The sequence below is a fragment of the Sinocyclocheilus rhinocerous genome, unplaced genomic scaffold (assembly GCF_001515625.1).
Source record: "Sinocyclocheilus rhinocerous isolate Xijiao unplaced genomic scaffold, SAMN03320098_v1.1 scaffold1555, whole genome shotgun sequence".
Taxonomy (NCBI): Eukaryota; Metazoa; Chordata; class Actinopteri; order Cypriniformes; family Cyprinidae; genus Sinocyclocheilus; species Sinocyclocheilus rhinocerous.
The window spans coordinates 494,979-518,059 of record NW_015644043.1 but is presented as its reverse complement, the minus strand read 5'-3'; the positions used below and the strand labels follow the sequence as shown (position 1 = coordinate 518,059).

The 23,081-nt window shown below is 37.8% G+C and overlaps 2 protein-coding genes across 4 annotated transcripts in view; both read right to left on the bottom strand.

Annotated features, from left to right (window-relative positions):
* LOC107757910 (stromal interaction molecule 2-like) overlaps positions 1–11,503 on the bottom strand; it is a 53,551-nt gene extending 42,048 nt beyond the window's left edge. For 2 of the 3 annotated variants that reach the window (XM_016575515.1, XM_016575516.1), the window contains exon 1: positions 10,324–10,688. In XM_016575515.1, coding sequence (XP_016431001.1) covers positions 10,324–10,468 — 145 coding nt within the window. In that variant the 5' untranslated portion in view covers positions 10,469–10,688. Of the gene's footprint in view, positions 1–10,323 lie in introns of all 3 variants that reach the window. The other variant, XM_016575514.1, reaches the window with a different exon arrangement.
* A 3,957-nt stretch (positions 11,504–15,460) lies between these two features.
* The window catches only part of LOC107757908 (TBC1 domain family member 19), a 26,285-nt gene continuing 18,664 nt past the window's right edge, over positions 15,461–23,081 (bottom strand). The window contains exons 16-21 of the mRNA XM_016575513.1: positions 20,406–20,438; positions 20,213–20,322; positions 19,985–20,076; positions 18,560–18,675; positions 18,194–18,264; positions 15,461–15,616 (exon numbers count right to left, since the gene is read on the bottom strand). Of these exons, the coding sequence (XP_016430999.1) occupies positions 15,542–15,616; positions 18,194–18,264; positions 18,560–18,675; positions 19,985–20,076; positions 20,213–20,322; positions 20,406–20,438 (497 nt within the window). The 3' untranslated portion in view covers positions 15,461–15,541. The remainder of the gene's footprint in view (positions 15,617–18,193; positions 18,265–18,559; positions 18,676–19,984; positions 20,077–20,212; positions 20,323–20,405; positions 20,439–23,081) is intronic.

Here is a 23,081-nt window from a genome sequence, read left to right as displayed (position 1 = left end):
AATAAAAAAAAAACAAGTGGGCTCCCCCAAAGTCCACGACAGACTTTTAAGAAGGGATGGATGTTTGCTTCAAGTGATAGGCCAGGTAAGTGAAATTATATTATCTTGCTGTATGTATGTTCTTTTCTTTACGTTTTCTGACTAAAAGCAACCAAAAAGCCATTTTAAAGTGGTTAAGCAAATTATAATAATAATAATCGGCAGGGATCCCAGACCAATACAATTAGTGTGCCTCCTCTATTTTAAAACCCACAAGCCGCCACTGCTGGTAGCCAGTGCAAATTGATGAACAGAGGTGTGACATGCGATCTTTTCGGCTCATTAAAGATTAATCTTGCAGCGGCATTTTGGACTAAGACAACATTTTTTAAGTCAACATTAAATAAAAACTGCAACTGCAAACTTTTGTGCCGATATACACGTCATCAGAGAAGAGATGTGGAGGGGATGGGCATGTTAATGTTTTTGATTATTAATAAGCATTATTACTATTAATAAGCAGCAAATTAGGAGTTTATTGAGGCAAAAGTCATAGTTAATAGCTAGTTAAACGTGAGAATTGGTCACTAAACTCAAGTGTGACCAAAATAGTAGTGCACAGATATATTAAATTATTATAAATATAAATGTTCAACTTTTATTTAATGATGTATTCAAGAAAAAAATAATAACTTTAGTAAATCAAAAATGTAAAAATATATATATAAAAATAGAATATAAAATAGCTACTTTTTGTCACAAACATATGTATACAATACAATGAACACTGAACAATAATTTCTCATTTTATATATTTTTCCAATTCATCACTTCACCTTTGTATATCACCTTATATATGTATTATAATTTATTATGTATAAATTTTGATTTGAGTCATTTATGTCACAAAGCAGGTATCATGCACCGGTTGAGTCTTGGCTGAAGTGGGTTCAGGTCTGGACAGTCAAGTTTTACACCTTTTGTTTATTGAGAAAGATGATCCGTGTTTACATCCTTGATCCGTCACGTCTGAATGAGCATGATGCCTCTGTGTCATAACAGCATTTGTGGAAATGCATTTATTCCACCTCTGTGCACTTCAGAAGCAGTTTCTGTGCTGATAAGGCACTATTTAGAGAATGATAAACATCATGACATGGAGTACACATACAGTGGCAACATCTAAAGATTAATTCTATTGCTGTTCTCCAGTCAACAGAGACAGGAACATACAATACCCTTGTAATTTTGTTATTCAACATTTCTGTTTTCAACATCTTAATCACACTGAAACTGTCTCATTTGAATCATTGGTTATATTGACGTCAATCCCACTAGTCCAATACAAGAAATTACAAAAATGTCGCATTACAAGTCTGTCTACAATTGAACAGCCTACATAATATGTGAAAGGCAGCTTTGACATCGATGCTTTCTTCCTACTTCAGACTTATGTAATGATAATATCTCGGTCTAGAAAGAGAGAAGAAAACTAACACAGAAAAACACAATTCCCAGACTCATACTTCCAGGACAGTGTGTCCCTCTAAGAGGAGGTTTGTTTGTTGAGAAGCCAAACAATCGAAATACACAACAGCATTAAATGTGCGAACAACCATGTTCACAAGAATATCACTAAGGTTATTTCTTCTGCCAACTTATTCAACAAACCTAAAACTGCAGACAACTTTTAAAGAACCTCACTACTGTGGGATTTATGTTAGGAACTGTGTACTGCAAAACATGTGGTAAACAAGAAAGGGCTGTTTTCAGTCTATAAAAAACCATAAGTTACAAAACAAAGTTCCTTTTAGTAAATATCTGTTAGATAGTATTTACTGTATTTGTTAGATAACATCTTATCTGATTTAGCCTTTTAAAAAGATAGAGAGGTGATAAGGAGTGAGAGAAATTATTTTGACAGTGTCATAGTGTGTCATCTTTCTGAAAATGCAAATAGGGAATGAATTAGTAAGGAATGAACCACATTCACTGAGCATACTCTTAAAGGGACAGTTCACCCAAAAAGTAAATTCTGTCATCGTTTACTCACCCTCATATCATCCCGAACCTGTATGACTTTATTTCTTCTGTGAAACATAAAAGAATATATTTTGAGAAATGTCTCAATGTTTCTTTTTTGTCCATATAATGGACGTCAGTGGTCTCCAACACTGTCCGGTTACCAGTATTCTTGCCAGGACAAACAGTTCAGTCGTCCCTCCTTATCAAGAGCTTCTATGGGTGAGTAAGTGACAAGAGATTCATTTTTAGGTGAACCATGACAGTTGTCATCAATGTCCTGATTAAACAACACAGATAAAGAGCATTTCAACACTCACAAGATCATAATGACCTTGTTTGGACAAAAAAAAATGATCTCAACCAGGATAGTGTGATTTTTACAGTTTAAGCTGATTGCAAATTACATGTAGACACTATTGTATATATTGTACTATATGTAGACTGAGTAACCAACACATTTTAGAATGGTAAAGTGTAAAAAAAAAAAAAAACTTTCATTTAAAATATTGTAGCATGGCCTGAAGTGACCAGTTCATCCTGTTAAATCAAATAAACACGACGTTTACTCAGTTAACACACTTTATTCCTTTCTTCACCATGCTCACATATGCAACACCGCTCAACACTGTTCCTCTACAACAAAGCCCCCTTTTTACCCGCGCGCTCCCCTTTGAACCAGCGCATGCGCTAACCTCATTTTTAACCCGGAAGAACCTTCTTCCATGTGAACAGAGTAGGGAGGAAATAACATGTTAACAATCTCCCTATACTTTAAACAAAGAAAATATAAATAAAAAACATACAAAACAAAAATTAGTTACCAAAAAAAATTGTTGTATATCCGATTGAAAGTATAGAGTTCTTTTTTCAAATGAACCTCTTTCCTCTCTCTTTTTTTTTTTTTTTATTAACAAGTGTCCCCAGTCCTTAACTAAGTGCTTTCAATAGCACCATAGTCCTTCACTGAGTACTTTCAATAACATCAGGGCCGACGCTCCTTTTTTTGTAAGACAGTCAGCGAGTTGAGTTTTTGTGTCCGACCAGAGTACCTTCTTGATTCTTTTACTCTGTATGAGCTCCTTTATGCTGCTTATTTCCAGTCGAAGACGTTTCTCAGAGACCGGTTTTGTTGACTTAAGGGCATCAAACAGAGAGTGGCTGTCTGTCACACAGATCAACGGAGGAGTATTCAGCTCAGCAGTTCCAGTAGTAAGTTCAGAAAAGAGAGTAGTCAGAAAAATGGCATTATCTATTCCATCTGACAGGGCCAGAGTTTCCCCTGCCAGAGTACTCCTCACCACACGTCTAATTTTCTTAGATTGCCAACAGAGAGGAGAAAACTTCCCTCCTTCTCCCATGAGACCAAACTTCCCTCCTTCTCCCATGAGACCAATCAATGTCCCCCCCTGTGTGCCCCCATCAGGGAGATTTCCAAGGGAAGCATCACTGAAAACAACAACGTTTAGAGCATCACTGTTTCCCAAATGTTGAAACCCTACAAATATAACAGCTCCATCTTGACCAATAACTACCCCTGGTCCCTTCCATTCAGGACAGTCTGTTCTTTTGTAATATACCTTGTCTCCTGTCACATGTCATCTGTGGGCCTAAGCTGCCTACGTAGTGCTCTTCTTATTCGCTCAGAAGACTCTGCTTCTGTAAATGCTTTCCTAGAAGCATGTAAAGCAGAAATTTGTTCTCCCACTTTAGCACTCACAGTGGTACCTTCTAGAGCAGGCAATTTATCAGCTCTGTTCGAAATCAATTATGTAGTCCGCCATGGAAACCGAACTATTCTTCGTTATTCCATCAAAATAAGAATACGCTTCATATGCGCGATCCTTTTCCTCTTTTAAGAACACATCGTCCAGCTTAGCCATCAGCGTTGCCATACCATTATCACTGTCTAAATCCTCCGCAGGTATTTCCATCGCCGTTTCACGGGCTCTCCCCTCAAGCCCCAAGGCAACAGCGAGGGCTTGTTTCTTTTTGTCGAGTTCGGTAACCCGCATCCAGATATTAACTTCATTTTTCCAACACTCGTATGGCCTGGTTTCATCAAATTTCGGCGGAACTATATAACTAGCTGCCATCCTTCAACCATCCTCTGCTGCCATGTTAAATCAAATAAACACGACGTTTACTCAGTTAACGCACTTTATTCCTTTCTTCACCGCGCTCACATATGCAACACCGCTCAACACTGTTCCTCTACAACAAAGCCCCCTTTTTACCCGCGCACTCCCCTTTGAACCAGAGCATGCGCTAACCTCATTTTTAACCCGGAAGAACCTTCTTCCATGTGAACAGAGTAGGGAGTAAATAACATGTTAACACATCCTCTCATCATGTAGCATGGGACAGAGACTAAAAAGGCACACAAACATAAACAAATCCATCTAAGCCTCTAAGACGATGTGTATTCAAATGATCTGACAGACACAAAAACAATCAACCTTTCACTCAGAGGACATTTGTTATGATAGTCATCTGTGCTACAGGAAATTCCTTCATTACTGTGCTTACAATTGGTAGCCCTTAACTGAACAAATAGCCTAACAGATGCCACTCACACCCGGACACAAGCAAGGTCTACTAAAGTCCCTTTTCTTATGTGCTTTCTATATTTACTTCTTTCTCTGGTGAAATTTTACAGTTTTCTTACTGTTTCTTGCATACACACATGCATATTATCAGTGCATCCTGCAAAGCAACCGATGACCACAGTCCGGATGGGAAGTGAGTTGTTGGGTCAACTCCGGCGGGACTGTTTGACTCGCAAAGAGCTCAAAGTCAAACTCCCAGGCAACATACACACACACACATAAACACAACAACACCAGAGGAATTGCCACACAACTACACATGCGCATGCATCAAACAGCTCAAATTCTCATTTAGCATTTTAAACTGAAATCACAAACAATGACAATCAAACATAACTTCACATACAATGCAAAAATATTAGTAATTAAAAATAAAACTGTAATAATGCTCCAATAAAACGTTTACATTCATTGCAAGTTACCTTATATACAGTAAAAATATTTTAAAAGACTACCTTGAAGATCTAATTTTGTGAAATGTGTGAATCACACAACATCATTTACAGAGGAAAATATTATTTAACAAAGCAATACATGCACATTTAACACAGTAATCACCTTATAATTATGGGGCATTCCCTGCATACCTGCACAAACCATCACATTTGTTTATACTTGTGTACATTTTTTGTCTTCATTTTTTTTTTATCTAAATATTTTATTATGCTTTCTATGTTAATGTTGTGCATTCCAGTCTTGTGTGTTACAATGGTGGTGTTTTGTCTTTGCGTGACTAACAATGTTAAAGGGCAATTTTGATGGCCTTTAAGTCATCGCTCAAATTCTCATTTAGCATTTTAAACTGAAATCACAAACAATGACAATCAAACATAACTTCACATACAATGCAAAAATATTAGTAATTAAAAATAAAACTGTAAAAATGCTCCAATAAAACGTTTACATTCATTGCAAGTTACCTTATATACAGTAAAAATATTTTAAAAGACTACCTTGAAGATCTAATTTTGTGAAATGTGTGAATCACAACATCATTTACAGAGGAAAATATTATTTAACAAAGCAATACATGCACATTTAACACAGTAATCACCTTATAATTATGGGGCATTCCCTGCATACCTGCAAAAACCATCACATTTGTTTATACTTGTGTACATTTTTTGTCTTCATTTTTTTTTATCTAAATATTTTATTATGCTTTCTATGTTAATGTTGTGCATTCCAGTCTTGTGTGTTACAATGGTGGTGTTTTGTCTTTGCGTGACTAACAATGTTAAAGGGCAATTTTGATGGCCTTTAAGTCATCATGTGGCCTTCCATTGTCCACCTGTGTCATTATCAGCACATTTTACAGTAACAGATTTTAATAGCTATAATAGGAAGGTATATTGACATTATTTACATACACAAGGACTTTAAACATAGTTACCAAATGCTTGTAAATGGTATAATGCTTGTAGCATCATCACTGTATTTTGTACAGTAAAATACTGGCAACCACAGCTGCTAGTTTTATAGGGTGTAGGCTGGATTTTTTTTTTTTTAAGAGCTCCTGCCTGTGTCCCACAAAGAAGCACATGGAATCCAAATATTCCTCAAAGGTTGTATCTAGGGCTGTCGCGATTCGTCGATTTTATTTGACAATTCGATTTTTAAAAATCCTCGACTTCATTTTGCTCGCGTCGACTACCCGGCAAAATACCGGAAGTGGTGCATTTCACAGACGAGAATATATAAAACACATTATTAGTCTGTTTTCCAAGGCTGCATGATATATTAAACCAATTTTAAAAATAATTAAGCATAATTGTGAATTCACAAACGTTACGATTTTATTTCATAATTATATGCGATGCAGTTCTAATACATTTTAAGCGCTTTAATTATTTACATGCGTTTAGGTTAAGTACATGTGTCACACAGCGGCTCTGTTCGACAAACAACAAGTCCTACTCTACACTGCCCAAAAAACAACAATACTGAAAATACTGCCCTTTCATTTGCCGTGTCCTAATAATAAACATGTTTCTGTGTAGAGACTCATTTGGAGGCTGATAGTAATCGGCTCCCAAAGTAGGCTTTAATAATTTAATAATTATTGTGTCAGCGATCCACATAGATTACCTATAATGCATCTACCTACATTATTACAAAACTCCAAAAACGTACCTATACAAACAATTTAATGCATTTTCCAGCTGAAATTAACACTAGTGGCAGTAAAACACCAACAACTGTTATTCATTTTCACATAAATTATGATTGCAGGAACAGAATATCAATTAAGACTTCCTTATACAATACTATATTATGACCTCAAAATTCTTTAGTAGTGTTTTGCCTAGAACACTTTATGAATTTTGTGAATGATTTGTAAACTAATACACATAATCAGCTTTTCTAGAGCTCTGTTGCTCACCTGCCACAGCATTGCACTTGTGATGCAGAGCGCTTGGGTATGAGTCCCGTGAAACAAGAGTCACAATAAAACGGTTCATAGAAGCAAACTAAAACTGCATGGTTGCTTCAGCAAATGCATCTTTATTTCACATTTGCTTTTGTTATCACTATTGGTTGTGTTTAGGATAGGTTTTAGTGTAGGTTGTACGTCATTTTTGCAATACAGCATTAAAGGGGTCATATGATGCTTTTTTAAAGGTCATTATTATACTGTACATTATTGTAGGTCCTCTATGCCCCGCCTTTCTGAAACGCTTCGTTTTCTACAAAGTCCCTCCTTCCGACAAGCGCAGTCTGCTCTGATTGGCCAGTTGACCCAGTGCATTGTGATTGGCCGAACAGTGCAAGCACTCGTCGGAAATGTAACGCCCCTTACCATAACGATCTTATCTATGCACAATCAGCTTGTAACACTCCAAAGAGAAAGGAAAACTTGAAATCGCATCATATGACCCCTTTAACTTTTTAGCACACTCACTGGACATTTCACTTCCGAACTATAACAAACAACTTAAAGTTGCCAGATTCACATTCATCTGTTTTTGGCAAAACTGAACATGCTTTTAGCACCACTCACTGAACATTTCGATTTGAAAGTGTCACGAAACTTGCAAAAAGCAACTTAACATCTTTTCACAGTAATGTCACCACAAGCATGTTTTTCCAATGGGCCTGGGTTGTCAATGTTAAATAAATTTCAGTTTAAATTGTACTATTATACATGCTGGAGGTACAAATGCCAGAGGGTAAGAACAACGTTGAAACTATGTAAATGCTCAAATCATTGTAAATGCAACAACACCCTGAAAATCGGAGTTAAGAAAACCTCAAGGAGCAATGCACTTAAGAGTTATAATTAAAGGCAGGGTATGTGATTTTTCAAAAACACTTTAGAAAACTAAATCGGGCCGAATAGCAAAGCAAACTTGTAGCCAATCAGCAATAAGGGGCGTGTCTACTCGTGATGTGGAGGAGAGAGCTTTCAGTGCATGGGACGGACATTAGCCGAGCTGAGCGACAGAAAGATAGAGATGGCTGATAAAAAACTAAAGAGGAAAACGTCTGCGGAAGGATAAGGCAAGAAGTAGGACCCGTGTAAATATCGGATCAGCTTTCCAGCGCTGGAGAGAACTCAAGGAGCGGAGGCCTGCGATCGGACGCCGAGGTTGCTATGTTTCTTCTCAGTAGGTGAGTAACACCGTGTCTACAACAGCTAAAGTCTGTCTACACTGGACGCGATCAAACGACCGTTGAAAACCATTTGAAATTTGTGTCAGCACGTCATAAATAAAACCCGGCAGCAGTTTCCTTGCCGCGCCGCTCACGTCCGTAGACATGGTGTAACATTGGTTTTGCTTTGTTTCACAGAACTAATCGTTGCCTGGGTTGCGTACGTATATGTGGGGCGGAGCTATCAAAATAGGGGCAAGACCCTTTTGGGGTAGGGGCGTGTTTGTTTTGGTGATTTCAAATATCAACATTGGCTACCAGAAATCGCTTACTCTGCCTTTAAGGGTTTCCTTAATTCAAGGGGTTTGTTGCAGGCTGGGAACTGTGGTGCACTTGCTGTATTTAATCAAGTATGCATATCAAGTGTCCATTAGAGTGCACTAAACTACGGCAACAGCTGAAACAATTTGTCCGACGGCTTTAATTTCTGATGAGTCAATTACCAATTGCATGCAGGTTATTTACCCTTCCGATTAAGTCTGCATTCCTGTATGACCACAGATCTGGATTACATTCATCATATGAGCAGTTTGTAGCTCTGTACAGACAGCAATCTGTCATCTCACCCTGTGTCCTCAGCAAATGCTCTGACCAGACTGCTGCCGTCAGAAACGATCCACTGTCATCAAAGGCATGACTAATATTGGGAAAACAGCTGTGGGGTTATGAACCAGAATAGTCTGACTGACTGCATCAGTCCTGTTTGTTTATGCATTATGTACTACCAGTATGGTACACATTTTTTAACACAATTTATTTGTTTGATATTTAAAAGATGGATTTAAAGTAGTGTCCTAGAAGCTATCATTCTGTGGATCAAATGCATCCATTTGAACACATAGTAATACAGTCATCTTTAAATTCAAAGGGCCCTCAAAAGCTAAAGAGTAGGCTACACTATAGAAGATCTTATTGAGCGACCCTCATCACAATGCTCGGAACAAAATTATCAGCCCTGCATGTGACAAGAACAGCCTTGTACAATAGTGATAGACACAGTATATCAGGCACATCAATTAATCTGCCAATATTTGGATATTTGAAAATGTATTGTCATCAGCCAATGAAAGGGTTGTATCTCTCATGGTTGTTGTCAAATATATTTTTATACCTAAAATAATCATGCAAATTAATTTTCCAAGATAGAAATATTTTATAATTTTACAATACAAATATTGGAAGTTGACACTAAAAAAAATGCTGTTTGAATGGGCAGCCTTACGCTAGTTAGAAATGAGTACCTAATTTTTAGTAAAAAAAAAAAAAATAAAAAAATAAACTGTTAGCCTTAAGAGAGAAATGATTATCTGGCACTATTGGGATTGTGACTAATGACTAAAAAGTAGCCTACCAATGATAGACTTGATAGACTCTAGTCACTATTAGAGTAAGTGATAGAATAATGGATATGTTAGTAGTAAAATTACAAAAGATACTACTTACGACAGGATTATTAATTAGTAACTGAAAAAAGAAAAAAAAAAACACTAGTTAACATAAAAATATTTTTTTTAATGAATAAATGCCAAAATAGCTTGCCATAGAAAGCATGGTTAATGTATACTGTTTCAGTTCTTCAGTGAATATTGTGTAAAATGAGTGTCAGTTTCATTTAAGCAATTTACAAAGGCATTATATCAGCCAGTGGCCATGAAAAACCCCATCTGGTGGTTTCTCCTTTATGGAGGTGCTGCCTGATGACAGTGCTGTATGGAGGGGGTTCCTCCTGCTCTCTCATGCCAAGTGTTTATTGGTGGAATAGCAAGGATTCCATGTGAATACAGTCCTGACCTTCATCACTTTCATAAGCAGTCCCTCATACAGACAAAGCATCAGATTCTCTAGAATCATCCAGAAGTGATGTGAGGCTGGGAAAGACCTGCTCACCATCAGGACCCACGGTGTTGCGAAATGGCACATATTAACATTCCCTGATTAGAACTCGTCAAAAACAGCACGGACAATCGAGTATCACAGTATCTGGACAGTATCTGGAGTTACTAAAGAGAATAACGCAGGTTGATCAGATTCGTGGTTTGTTAGGATATAGAGGTCTTACCTGTAGGAGCAACAGCTGCTGCTGCTGCTGGATCAGGAGTGACTCGGTTCGATAAATGACTCGTGTATGAACTCTCTAAGCCCAATACCGCAGAGATGACGAGTCCGCGCAGCAACAGGACCGCTGCCCCGAACAAGAAAGTCATGGTGTGCAAAAGCTTTAAACGACCAATAAATAAATCAACAAGAGATCACACAGTATTTGCACCCAGTGGATCGGCAAAACGAATCAAAAGAATGCAACGTGTGATTTCAACAGTAGTTAAACAAAGCACCAAGTTCAAATACCCGAAATAAACGAGAAGATCCAACCTGTAAAAACGTAGCCAAAAAAGAAGTAATCTAAGCTAAAAAAAAAAAAATGCATCCAACTTGTCCAAGACGTCAAAAGAAGATCGCGAGGTAAAACTCAATCCAAAAGAGATGGTCAACTCTTCTAATATGGCACATTGAAATAGACATCAGAGCACAGACATCAGATCCTGGACTGGGTTGGAGGATCTGGCTGTATCCTACTTTAGGATCCAAACAGACATGTGAAAACAGACGAGGAATCCCCAGTTTGAGAGGAGATGAAAACGCGCGTTTTCCTGCTACAGAATACCACAATGAGTCCAATGCAATATTCCAGTTCTACACTAGAAGTAACAGCAAATAGTCACTGTATATCCACCACAGAGCCGGCAGATATACAGCATAGTAAACGCCTCTGTGAATGAAAGTATCAGATCCCAGTGTGCCGTTTAATCCAAATCCATCGGGGCCATCCGAAATACACGCGTGTGCCGTTCATGTCCAAATATTAACCGAGTTTAAATGTCAAGTCCGCATGACTGCGTCTGACATGAGGGCTCAGGTCTGCCCACTGCCTTTGCCAGTTGATGCAGAAACTAAATTCAGGAGGCGGAAGTCCTTATGCAAATCATTTGACAACAGGACTCCGGCAGTTTGATTCTCCCTCTTCGGTGATCTCGCCTAAAACTCTCCTATGACACAAAACCAGCTGCTAGTGTGAACTGGATGGGCTGTGTGCGGCAACAATGAGCTGTGTGCTTGGCTGACTATCGCTATGCACAACAAGACCACGAAAGTTGCTTGGGAATGCTGGCGCCTCCCGGAAACAGCCAGCTCTATTGTTCATCACTTCCCACTTTTATTTCTCCCATCGCGACACTCAAAAGTGTACACCCAGAGAATCATCCAAGTTTTCCTCCTCGCTGTGGGCTGCGATTGGTTGAAAGGTCCCAACATGGCATAATCCGATTGGCTGACAGCGCGAGAGACGTGAGCTTTGAAAAGGCAGACCGCGGTTGAAAGCAGGCAGGCAGATAATGTGTGTTTTCTTGTTCATCTGAAGTATGATTATGAATATTTATTAATTTATTATTTATTTATTTATTTATTATCACGCTTACATAAAATGATGTGCATACGATTTAGTATTAAAAGTGATTTATTTGTTTGTTTATTATTTGCTTTATGATTAAAATGATGTACATGGGATGAAGAATCCAGACATATGAGTCTTCCATAAAAAGCGCTTTTTTCCCCACATGGAGCAGGTCGCCCCCTCAGGAACTCCGCCATGTTGACATCACATGACCAGCATACAAATGGCCACAAACCAATAATACATTCACTTTTCAACACTTTACATAAAATTACATGTATATAAAAGCAAAGCGAACATTATACGCTAACATTCAAAAGTCTGGTGGTCAGTAAAATGTATCTTATGCTCACCAAGGCTGCATTTATTTATAACAGTGATATTGTAAATTATTATTACAATTAAAAAATATATGTATTTCATGGTTTGATTTTAAATGGTTTAATTTTCAGCAGCCATTAGTCTAGTCTTCAGTGTCATGATCCTTCAGAATATGATTTGGTGCTCAAGAAACATTTATTATCGATCTTGAAACAGTTGCAGGGTTTTTTTTTTTTTCAGGATTGATGAATAGAAAGTTCAAAAGTAGAAAAGTAAAAAAAAAAATAATAATCTTTTGTAACATTTAAAATGTCAATGCATCAATTTATTGCATGAAGTATCAATTTCTTTCAACAACAGCAAGAAAAAAAAAATTGTAGGCTACTAACCCCAAATCCCATAAGACCCAGAGTTCACATCGTAGACTATAGCGATGGATGTGTGCGATTGACTTGTCTAAACCAAATCAATACAAATGAAAACAAAATAAAAGTTTAAATGTCTAAACAATTAGTGCTGGAATGATGAAACAAACCACAACAACCCAGTCAAGTAACAGCACAAACCACCCACAACGCACAACATTTTTTAGGATTATTAGAAGAATGTTCATCATATGAATGTGTGTTATGAGAGACAGAAAATAACATACAGAAAAAGGAACAAAACACAAAATAAAGAGATATGATGTGAAGGGAGCAATAAGTAAACTCACTTAATGCATCCAGGCCAATAGGTGTCACTATAAAGTGCAAAACCGCTGATACTATTTGGAACAAATCAGCTAAACACTAACAAAAGCTTAATGAGTGCAATTCTAATAAAGCACACATTGTGCATGCAAAAAGTAAAATGCTTTCATATATCATTGTACTAATGTATTAATATTATTATTTTATTTAAATGTTTAGATTGATGAAATTAAGGTTGTGTTAGCATGCAATTATTATTTGCAATAAATACTTAATTCTCTCAAAGCAAGCTCCCAAATGTACATACAGTGCATTTTACACATGTACATTTTATTTTTTTTACAAATTTAAAATCCAATTACATAGAATCATTAAAAATTCTGTTACAAAGAATTAATGAAATATTTATGGAGGTTGAAACAAAATCTAGTCATACATATTAATTTAGGGTAATGCAATAATTTTAACTTAACAACATGAAATTACTGTTTAGACTCTGCAGCTTTTATATAATTACATTTATTGAAATATTTATGGTAGTTGAAACAAAATCTAGTCATGCATATTAATGTAGGGCAATGAAACATTTGCCCTTAACAACATGGAATAGATTATACATACATAGATTATACAGCTTATACTGAATGAATAATGAATTAGTATATATAATGAATTAGAATAATGTAGTTTAAAATGTAATGTAGGCAATTCTTCACATGCATTTCTGCATCAGAAAACTGCTTCTAAATAAATACTAGCTACTGTCAATAATAATAGCTACTGTCAAGAACAGAAGTAACCCATAAACAAGTGATGTTAGTGTAAAGAAAACACTTCTTTTAGCAAACAAAAGATAATGAACATTGATTAATTGCAATTTGCATGTTACATTATTGCACATGCAGAGATGTGTAAAGTGCCCCCGTTCTCAAAACACAGACGATACAGAGAAAAGAACACAATTAATTTGGTGTTTGACTTCAAAATTACCTGCATTTCTCTTTTCAACTCAATCAATAACATTTTGGTGATCTCAGGGAGTGTAATGAGATCTGAGTTTATTAAGTCACACAAAACAGCCATTATGCAAATATGAAAGGCAAATACGCATCTCCATCAGTGCTGCTGCTGTTATACATGGAAATTACACTTATGTTCATAGTTTGATAAGTGTTCTCATCCAGATTCACTGGCACTAAGCCAAAGAGCTAACCTGAGTATCCTAACTGAAGATGGCATCTATTATCATTTCAAGAATTCCACTATGAGATCCTTACAAGACCTTATCGGGGAATCTTTAAAACTTAAACTGCAACTACAGTACAAATTCTACCATTAAAGGGTTAGTTCACCCAAAAATGAAAATCCTGTCATTAATTACTCACCCTCATGTCGTTTCAAACCCGTAAGACCTTCGTTCATCTTCGGAACACAAATTAACTGTAATGTGTAAATGCAACAGCAGTGAACGACTAGTGTCACATCATGCAGTGTTGCGATAATGTACGCTGTGGACATATATGTGTTATGATTTTTCAAGTATTTAAAGTTGATGTGGGTTAACTTTACCAATTGTGCTCAAGAGTTCAGGCCTCTCATGACAAAAAGTTTCCCGGTAACACTTTACAATAAGGTTCATTAGTTAACATTAGTTAACTACTTTAGTCAACATGAACTAAGCATGTACAATGCTTCTACAGCATTTATTAATCTTAGCTAATGTTAATTTTAACATTTACTAATGCATTATTAAAATCAAAAGTTGTGCTTGTTAACATTAGTTAATGCACTGTGAATTAACATGAACAATGAACAACTGTATTTTCATTAACTAACTTTAACAAAGATTAATAAATACTGTAATAAATGTATTGTTCATTGTTTGTTCATGTTAGTTAATACATTAACTAGCATTAACTAATGGCACCTTATTGTAAAGTGTTACCAAAATTATTTATATAATATATTTATTTTCTTTTTTTGGTATTAGCTTTTATTATATATTTCAGATTTCATTTTAATTTTAAAGATTTGCTAAATTTGTTACACGATTTTGTCATTTTTATTTTAATTTCTATTTAGCTTTAATTGATTTCCGTTTTAGTACTTCAACTTAGACTTAATTTTAGTTAGCTGCCAAGGCAACATTTCTCATTTTAATTTGAGTTTAGGCTTTTCATCTTATATATAGTTTTATTTTATTCGGTTAACGAAAATGACTTTCAATAGTTTTAGTTAACAATAACAACACTGAGTTACATACAGTATGTAACTCAGTATTAGGTTTGCAATGATATTCATCAACATCAACATATTCATAACATTCTAAAATAAGAATACTGTATGTATATCTATACAAGTATGTTTAAGATCGTAAAAAACAAATGACAGCATATAATTTATAAATTATTTTGTTCCATTACTATTGCAGTTCAAACAATTCCCTGGAAATCTTAGTCAACCCAATCTGAAGCAGGGCGTCTGCAATTAACTGTACTCCTGTAATTGAATGCATTTCTCTGTGGAAAAGGAAAAAGCAGTGTGGGACTTCAATTTATCCATTTGAAAGTCAATGGTAACCAAAACTCTGTGATTACCAACATTCTTCAATAATAATATTTTATGTTTCAAAGAAGACAGAAAGTCACACAAACATACTAATGTTACACAAATGTCATTGGAATGACATGAGGGTGAGTAAATTTGAGAAAAACAGAATTTTCATTTCTGGGTGAACTATCCCTTTAAAGTCAACATGAAAACAAAATGGACTGGAACATCCAGCCACCAAAACAGACAAATACACCGCTGGTTTCTCAGACGGAGGTGGCGAAGAGGAAGATCTGCAGCAAGGGCATCACCTTCAGGGTTGAGAGGTCAGCAAGAACAGCCTGCAAGAAGAAAAGAATTGAAGATGCAAAAACAAAGACTCTTTCTGACCATGTATTATTATACAAGCGCGGCTGTGGATTAAAAGGGATAGTTCACCCAAAAATGAAAATTTGATGTTTATCTGCTTACCCCCAGGGCATCCAAGATGTAGGTGACTTTGTTTCTTCAGTAGAACACAAACAAAGATTTTTAACACAAACCATTGCAGTCTGTCAGTCTTATAATGGAGGTGAATGGGAATCACGGCTTTAAGAGTAAAAAAAAAACATAAACAAACAAAACCAAATTAAACCCTGCGGCTCGTGACGATACATTGATGTGTAAAGACACAAAACGATCGGTCTGTGCAAGAAACTGAACAGTATTTATATCGTTTTTTACCTCTGATTCACGCAATTCACGCAAACTGTTCGAACTGTCCTGACCGGCGGCACGTTCTCAACTGCAGGCGCATGAGGCGTCTTCTTCTTCTTCTTGCTTTACGGCGGATCGCAGACTTATAAGTGCATTACCGCCACCTCTCTCTCAAGTGGACCATTGACACTCCTAATTTGAGATTGTAGATAGAGAGTCAATGATCCATTTGAGAGATAGGTGGCGGTAATGCACTTATAAGTCTGCGATCAGCCGTAAAGCAAGAAGAAGAAGACGACACCTCACGCGCCTGCTGTTGAGAATGCGCTCAGGAGGACGCGCCGCCGTTCAGGACAGTTCGAACAGTTCGGACATTGCGTGAATCAGAGGTAAAAAACGATATAAATACTGTTCAGTTTCTTGCACAGACCGATCGTTTTGTGTCTTTGCACATCAATGTATCATCACGAGCCGCAGGGTTTAATTTGGTTTTGTTTATGTATGTTTATTTTTTACTCTCAAAGCCATGATTCCCATTCACTTCCATTATAAGACTGACAGACTGCAACGCTTTGTGTTAAAAATCTTCGTTTGTGTTCTACTGAAGAAACAAAGTCACCTACATCTTGGATGCCCTGGGAGTAAGCAGATAAATGTGAAATTTTCATTTTTGGGTGAACTATCCCTTTAAGCTAGTGTTGCCCATTTTGGTAAATATTCATAATAGAGGCATCCATTCAGATTGCCTGGAAATAAAAACACCTGATACTTAAGCTGCGGTCACGTTTGGCAGAAGTTCAGCATGCAGATTTCTGTTATGTGCAAGTTGGTCATGCAAATTTGCCGCACTCACTGCCAGAAAGCTGCTTGGTTTGAAACTGACAATGCTGTTGACAATGGATAATGACCTTTTTTTGTTTTTTGCATGAGAAAATTTGCTGATGTGACCACACCTTTAGCCAAACTACAAAGACACATAACCGTCAATCCAGTTTCACCAAATGGAGTCTGCTGGCCCGCAATGATGTGATTCAAAAGCTTGAAAGGTGCTAAGAGTGCATCCGCCTCACAGGAGCCGTTTGGGCGGTGGCCTTCAGAAGGAATCAAGTGTTCTCAAGCTTCAGTCCTTTTGGAATTGGAAGCAAATAAATTTAGAGGCCCCTATCAGGTTAGCACATCTCCTCTAATGTTTCATGACCAGGCCTGGGTGCTAAAAATACAACGTGTTATGATACTTTGTCCTGTAGGGACCAGGTGGTACATAAGCAAGCAGATACTGTCCAGCAGCATCTTCACAGCGTCTTTGGGCCCAGGCCCGTGCGTCACTGCGGGTTACAGCTAGAATTAATGAAAGCAGATCAGATGCACTTTTACTACAGCTGTCAATCAAGCAGTTGCATCCAACAGTGCAGACCTCTTAACAAGAACAGGATGCTTTCATAAAAGTTAAACATGTAGAAATTCATTCCCAATTAAAACATGTCGGGCTTTTGCATATTAAAATGTTAGACAGATAAAAAAAAAAAAACACCTATAATCTTGGTTACTGTGTACAGATTTATTCAATGAAAGTGAAGGGGAATCTTCACCCTCACACAAAATTGTTTTAAGGTTTGCAGTTTATCACGTTACGTTGTGATGGCAACAAAGATGTAAAATTGAATGTAACTTCACACAGAAAGATTAGTAAGCAATTCCTAACAAAAATCATGTTAACACATTGTTTATATCTATACTGTTTATATGGAAAGTATTTTAACGTTTACGGATTGTCCCTATTCACTTCCATTGTAAGTGCCTCACGGTAACCCAGATTTTTGTGTTTATATATACATAAAAAAAAAGAAAATGAAGGATAATCAGAAATTATTTTGTGGTAATCAACATCATGCCACAAATGCTTCCTACTGAGCTTAACTTGTACTAAATATTCTTTTAAGTAATGAGTTATAAACGGTTACGCATACAAAGGCAAAGAAGGATATATAGTGTCAACAGTTAACTGTCATGCTAAAATTCCCATCACATTTGACATCACATCGTCTGAACATTATAGAGCTGGGGTGTTGGGGACTTGGTCCACTTTTAAAAGTGATTATCACAGCAATTTTGAAGCATGTGCTTTGGGTGGACTGGGTTACTTGTGTTGGCTGTAAGTGAAGACACTATTTTGGTATTCCTTACACACACACACACACACACACAAACAAACAAATAACAACCTCAGCTGATGCCAGTGACGTCACTTCCATTAGGTTTTCAGCTCGGAAGGCAAAGACAGCAGCAGCCAGGACTGAAAAAGAGGCACAGACAAATAGTCATCATCCAGGAAATTGGGTGTATGCCATATAACTGACAGACTGACTTATTTAAGAGTCCCCTAACATAGAGGTCACATTTTCAAAATGAAGGTAAATTAAAAACAGTTTAACACCTCCTAAACACAGTGATTAACTATTTATCTATTAAATTCCTAACATCAAACTGTATTCAACAAGTGATTTGAAACAGTGAAGTGACAGTAAAATTATATGTTTCATGTTCACAATAGTAGGCAAAAGGTTAGACATTAGGAAATATCCATCTACCTGCTACTATCTCCAAGGAATCATATCCTAGGATACGGTCCCATAACAATAGGAGCTGGTCAGTGGACAGGTATCCTGAGAAGGCTCGGACTATCCACTTAAAGGCAATACGCAACCTAAAGAAGACACACACACACACACATACTCAGAAACACTCCCCAAAACATACACACTTTATAGACCTAAACCTTTATTCAAAAATTCTGTTATTTGCTTTTTTACAAATGTTGAGGTGTGAGACTTGTGTGTGCATAATTCAGCCACTAGATGGAGCTGCACTGTTACAATGTCACACTGTTTCACTTACGTGACATGATAACTTCAGTTGAAAACTAAAGTAACTTAATAATAATAATAATAAATTACATTGAAAATATCAACTAGGTTTTAATATTTTCAGAAAAATGCAGTTACTAAGTTGTTCCAGGCGTTTCATCAGGAAACTAAAGTAGCATAGCTACTTTGTTTTTTTTTCCTGGTTTTTAGTCCATTGCTAAGTTGCTAAGGTATTACAGGTGTTTTTTTTAGCACATTGCTATATGTTGAGGTGTGAGACTTGTGTGTGCATAATTCAGCCACTAGATGGAGCTGCACTGTTACAATGTCACACTGTTTCACTTACGTGACATGATAACTTCAGTTGAAAACTAAAGTAACTTAATAATAATAATAATAAATTACATTGAAAATATCAACTAGGTTTTAATATTTTCAGAAAAATGCAGTTACTAAGTTGTTCCAGGCGTTTCATCAGGAAACTAAAGTAGCAATAGCTTGTTTGTTTTTTTTTCCTGGTTTTTAGTCCATTGCTAAGTTGCTAAGGTATTACAGGTGTTTTTTTTAGCACATTGCTATGAATTTGCTAAGCTGCTCCTGGGTGGTGTTTTGCCTGTTGCTATGAAGTTAGGTTACTAATTTACTAAGGTGTTTTAGCATGTTGCTTAGCAACTGCTAAGTGGTTTTGGGAGGTTTTTAGCCCATTGCTCTGTGATGTTCTAGGTGGTTTTAATCATGTTCCTATGCAGTTGTTAAGGTGTTCTGGGTGGTTCTTAGCCTCTTGTGGTGGTTCTGGTGGTCCCTTAATATTGCTTTGGTCTGTCTTATCATCCAGCAGGTTGAAATCATCAACTTTTGGAAAGTTTTGCACAGACCTTTAATAGTTAAGATTGGAGGCTTAGAACAATATCCTATATATTTTATCAATCTAAAGATAGTATATTTGTTAAGGATATGGGCTCAGAACCAAATTAGAATAATCAATTGTCAAAAAGAATTATATAGATGCTGTTACCACTATGTCTAGGAGCAACATTACTATTTAATAAATGACAAATAATCAATAAACAAGAATAAAGACAAATTTTCATATTTTTTATACGCGGTTTTAAAAAAAAAGAGATTGAGTAATCTGCACTGTGAACTCACGGCTGGGCTCCAATCTCTCGTAGATGGTAGAAAAGCTGGGGAAGATGAGTCTGCAGTAATCTCTCAAACTGCAAGCACAAAGACACTATACCCTAACACACACACACACACACACACAGGTTCGATAAGCTCAGAAACAGCCATCATCATAAGCAAGCTGACACAAAGGCAATCAATCATGTTACATCACACACACACACACACACACACACGCACACAGATACTTACAGATGGATGTGAGGAGATAGAGTGTAGTCTGAAGAGGTAGCGAATATACATCTCTCTAAACACTCTGTACAGCTTTGACGGCTCGTTATATAAGAAACACAGTGGAGCAACTGCAGCACAGGATACAGATAGATGCTTGTTTACAAAATAGATTTGACTTTTTTAAAATGTGTGCTTTATTCTTCATACTCACCATACATTGAGAAGCCATGAAATGGGATGACACCTATGGGACAGAGAGGTCATATTCTGTTACACTGATTATGGGTATTACAAAAGAGTTTTGTGAAACTGCAAATAAATAAATAAATAAATAAATGCACTGCCACTGGTTTCAGACCAATTTCAGAGAAGTCAACAAATGAAGACTAATAAGGTGCACTCTGGGACATGCTGTCATGCAAATACTGTATTATAAACGCTGCTTTCTCACCATTCGGGGGGTAAACCATAGCACACTGCTCTGAGCCAGACTTGTCTGCGAAATAGAAATTTCATAGACTGAAAGGAAGCTACGGAAGATATTATATCAACAAAGATAAACATTCAAACACATTACTTTGGATGCAAGATTTAGGTGGTGTAGCGCTGTTGTAGCTGAAATGCTCTAGGACTGCAGTGTCTCGAGAAAAACACAGCAAGACCTGTGGAGAAAAACAATGGACACATAGAGTGATGCAGGGATGATGTATTTTTGTAGGCCAAACCCCGTAAATGAGTTAGCATTTTAACAATTCCGGTTCAGTTGTCCTGAAGTCAATGGGTTTTTTTAATCGCTGTGGTTATCACAAGCTCAAGATATTTTCATGTTTTATTCTATGACATAAAATACATCAATAAAAGCTTTGGTAACACTTTATAATAACTGCACGCTATGGATCATTAGTTCCAATTAGTAAACAAACATTAGTAAACAATTAATTCATCATTTATAAAGCATTATCCCTACATTAATAGACATTAGTAAGCAGTTTATAAGTACAGTTATAAATGTTTTATTCTTGATTTATAAGCATATCTATAATGTGTTTAATAATTGTATTAATTATCAATTTATCATTTCTAAATTAAGTATTACATTATCTATAAACCAGTTATTTAGGAGTTGAGAGTGGTTCATAAGATCATTTAGAATGTGTAAGTAAATGATTAATAAACTATTTAAAATGTACATTTATGTATCTTATTATTTAGACATATAGTAATAGTGTTAATAAATGCTTTATTAACAGGTATTCCTACTATAATTCATGATTAATTCAGGTAGTTATAAAACATTTAGTAGTTGTCAGTTAACCATTTTGTGAGCTCATCTAAAATGAGGACTATTTATGCCCCGTTAAGCTTTTACAAAGGAGACATAAAAGGCTCAGTTATATTCTGAACAGAAAAAGGAAACAAACACAACACAGTGATACAGAACATAGAAATATTTATTTCAAGCTCCAACTGTCAGGGTTCTGGACTGGCTGTGTGTGTTTTGCTCCCCGTGACCCAGTTTCTGCTCGTGTTAATTGTGTTAATTTGATTCCAGGTGTGTCTCCTTAGTCCCCTCGATTAGTTCCTCATTATCCTGTGTACTTAGCCCCAGTCTGTGTTGGTCGGTTCTACCAGTGATGTACGTGTGTCTACCTCCTGTTCTCTGTGTTGGATTTACCCTCTGTGTTGGATACTATTAAAGACTCTTTTGATTATCCACGGCTCCGTGTTCCTTCCGGCAGCGTAACGTGACAGAAGAACCGACCAAATACAGTTACCTCCGTGTGTTCCCTCCGTTTTGTTTCCCATTTTCATCCAGTGTTTTTTTTCTGTTGTGTACCCTCATGGATGCCCTCCTTCGCCCGGAATATCTCCTCCTCCTGCTGCTGGAGCAGGGGGAGAGATCGTTTGAGGACCATACGAGACTGTTCCGGCTCTTAGCATACACCACCAGCTACCCGGATGACGCGCTCTGTGCATTTTACGACGCCAGTTTAAACATCGTGTGCAGAGCGCCGTCATCCGAGGATGGTCCTCGAGCGGATTTCACCACCTTTGTGGAGTGGATAGTACCAGTACCACTCCCAAACCAGAGCCCAGCCCACCATCTCCCCGCGATGCGGAGCATCAGCCCGAGCCCACCGTTGACGGAGAGCCATTTCCCGCCACGATCAACGAGCCAGCGCAAAGCCGAGCGACTGAGCAGAGGATCGCCCCAGATGTAGAGCTTAACCCGTCAGACCAGGTGCAAGACCCGGCGACAGTGCCCACCGCGAGGGAGCAAGCCGTGGATGGTGAGAGCGTGAAGTGGAGCTCCGCCCACTGCACCGCGGCTGAGGGTGAGCTGATAGTGCATCTGGAACTGCTGGATTTCGAGAGGGACCTTATTGACTGGGAAACTAAGCTGGAAGCCGATTTGCCCCCTCTCCTCTCTCCTTCGTCCCTGCTGGTTCCGTCCTGCCCTCTGTCGTCTCCTGTCCCCACGTCCAGTCCAGAGTGGGCTCCCATTTCCCAGTCCAGTCATGAGAGAGACTCAGTCCCCAAGTCCAGCCAGGAGTGGGCTTTGAGCCCGGAGGGCAGCCCTGAGAGCCCGGAGGCTCATGAATGCCCACCCACCTGCCCGCTCCTGCCTCCTTCACCGCTGTCATCTGGCAGCCCCTCTGCTCGCCCTCAGCCCACCATCAATACGGTGCGAGCTCCACGGGACTGCCATCTTCCAGCGTCGCCGTGGTCGGAGTATCCCTCACCTCCGCCTCCAACCTTCGAGGCTCGGACTCCGCCTCGGGTCATGGACCCAGCGGCTCCACCTCGTCTCCTAGCTCCCTCGCCTCCACCGTCACCCGTCGATCCACCAGCTCCACCGGGCTCCCTCGTCCCTCCGGCTCTGCCT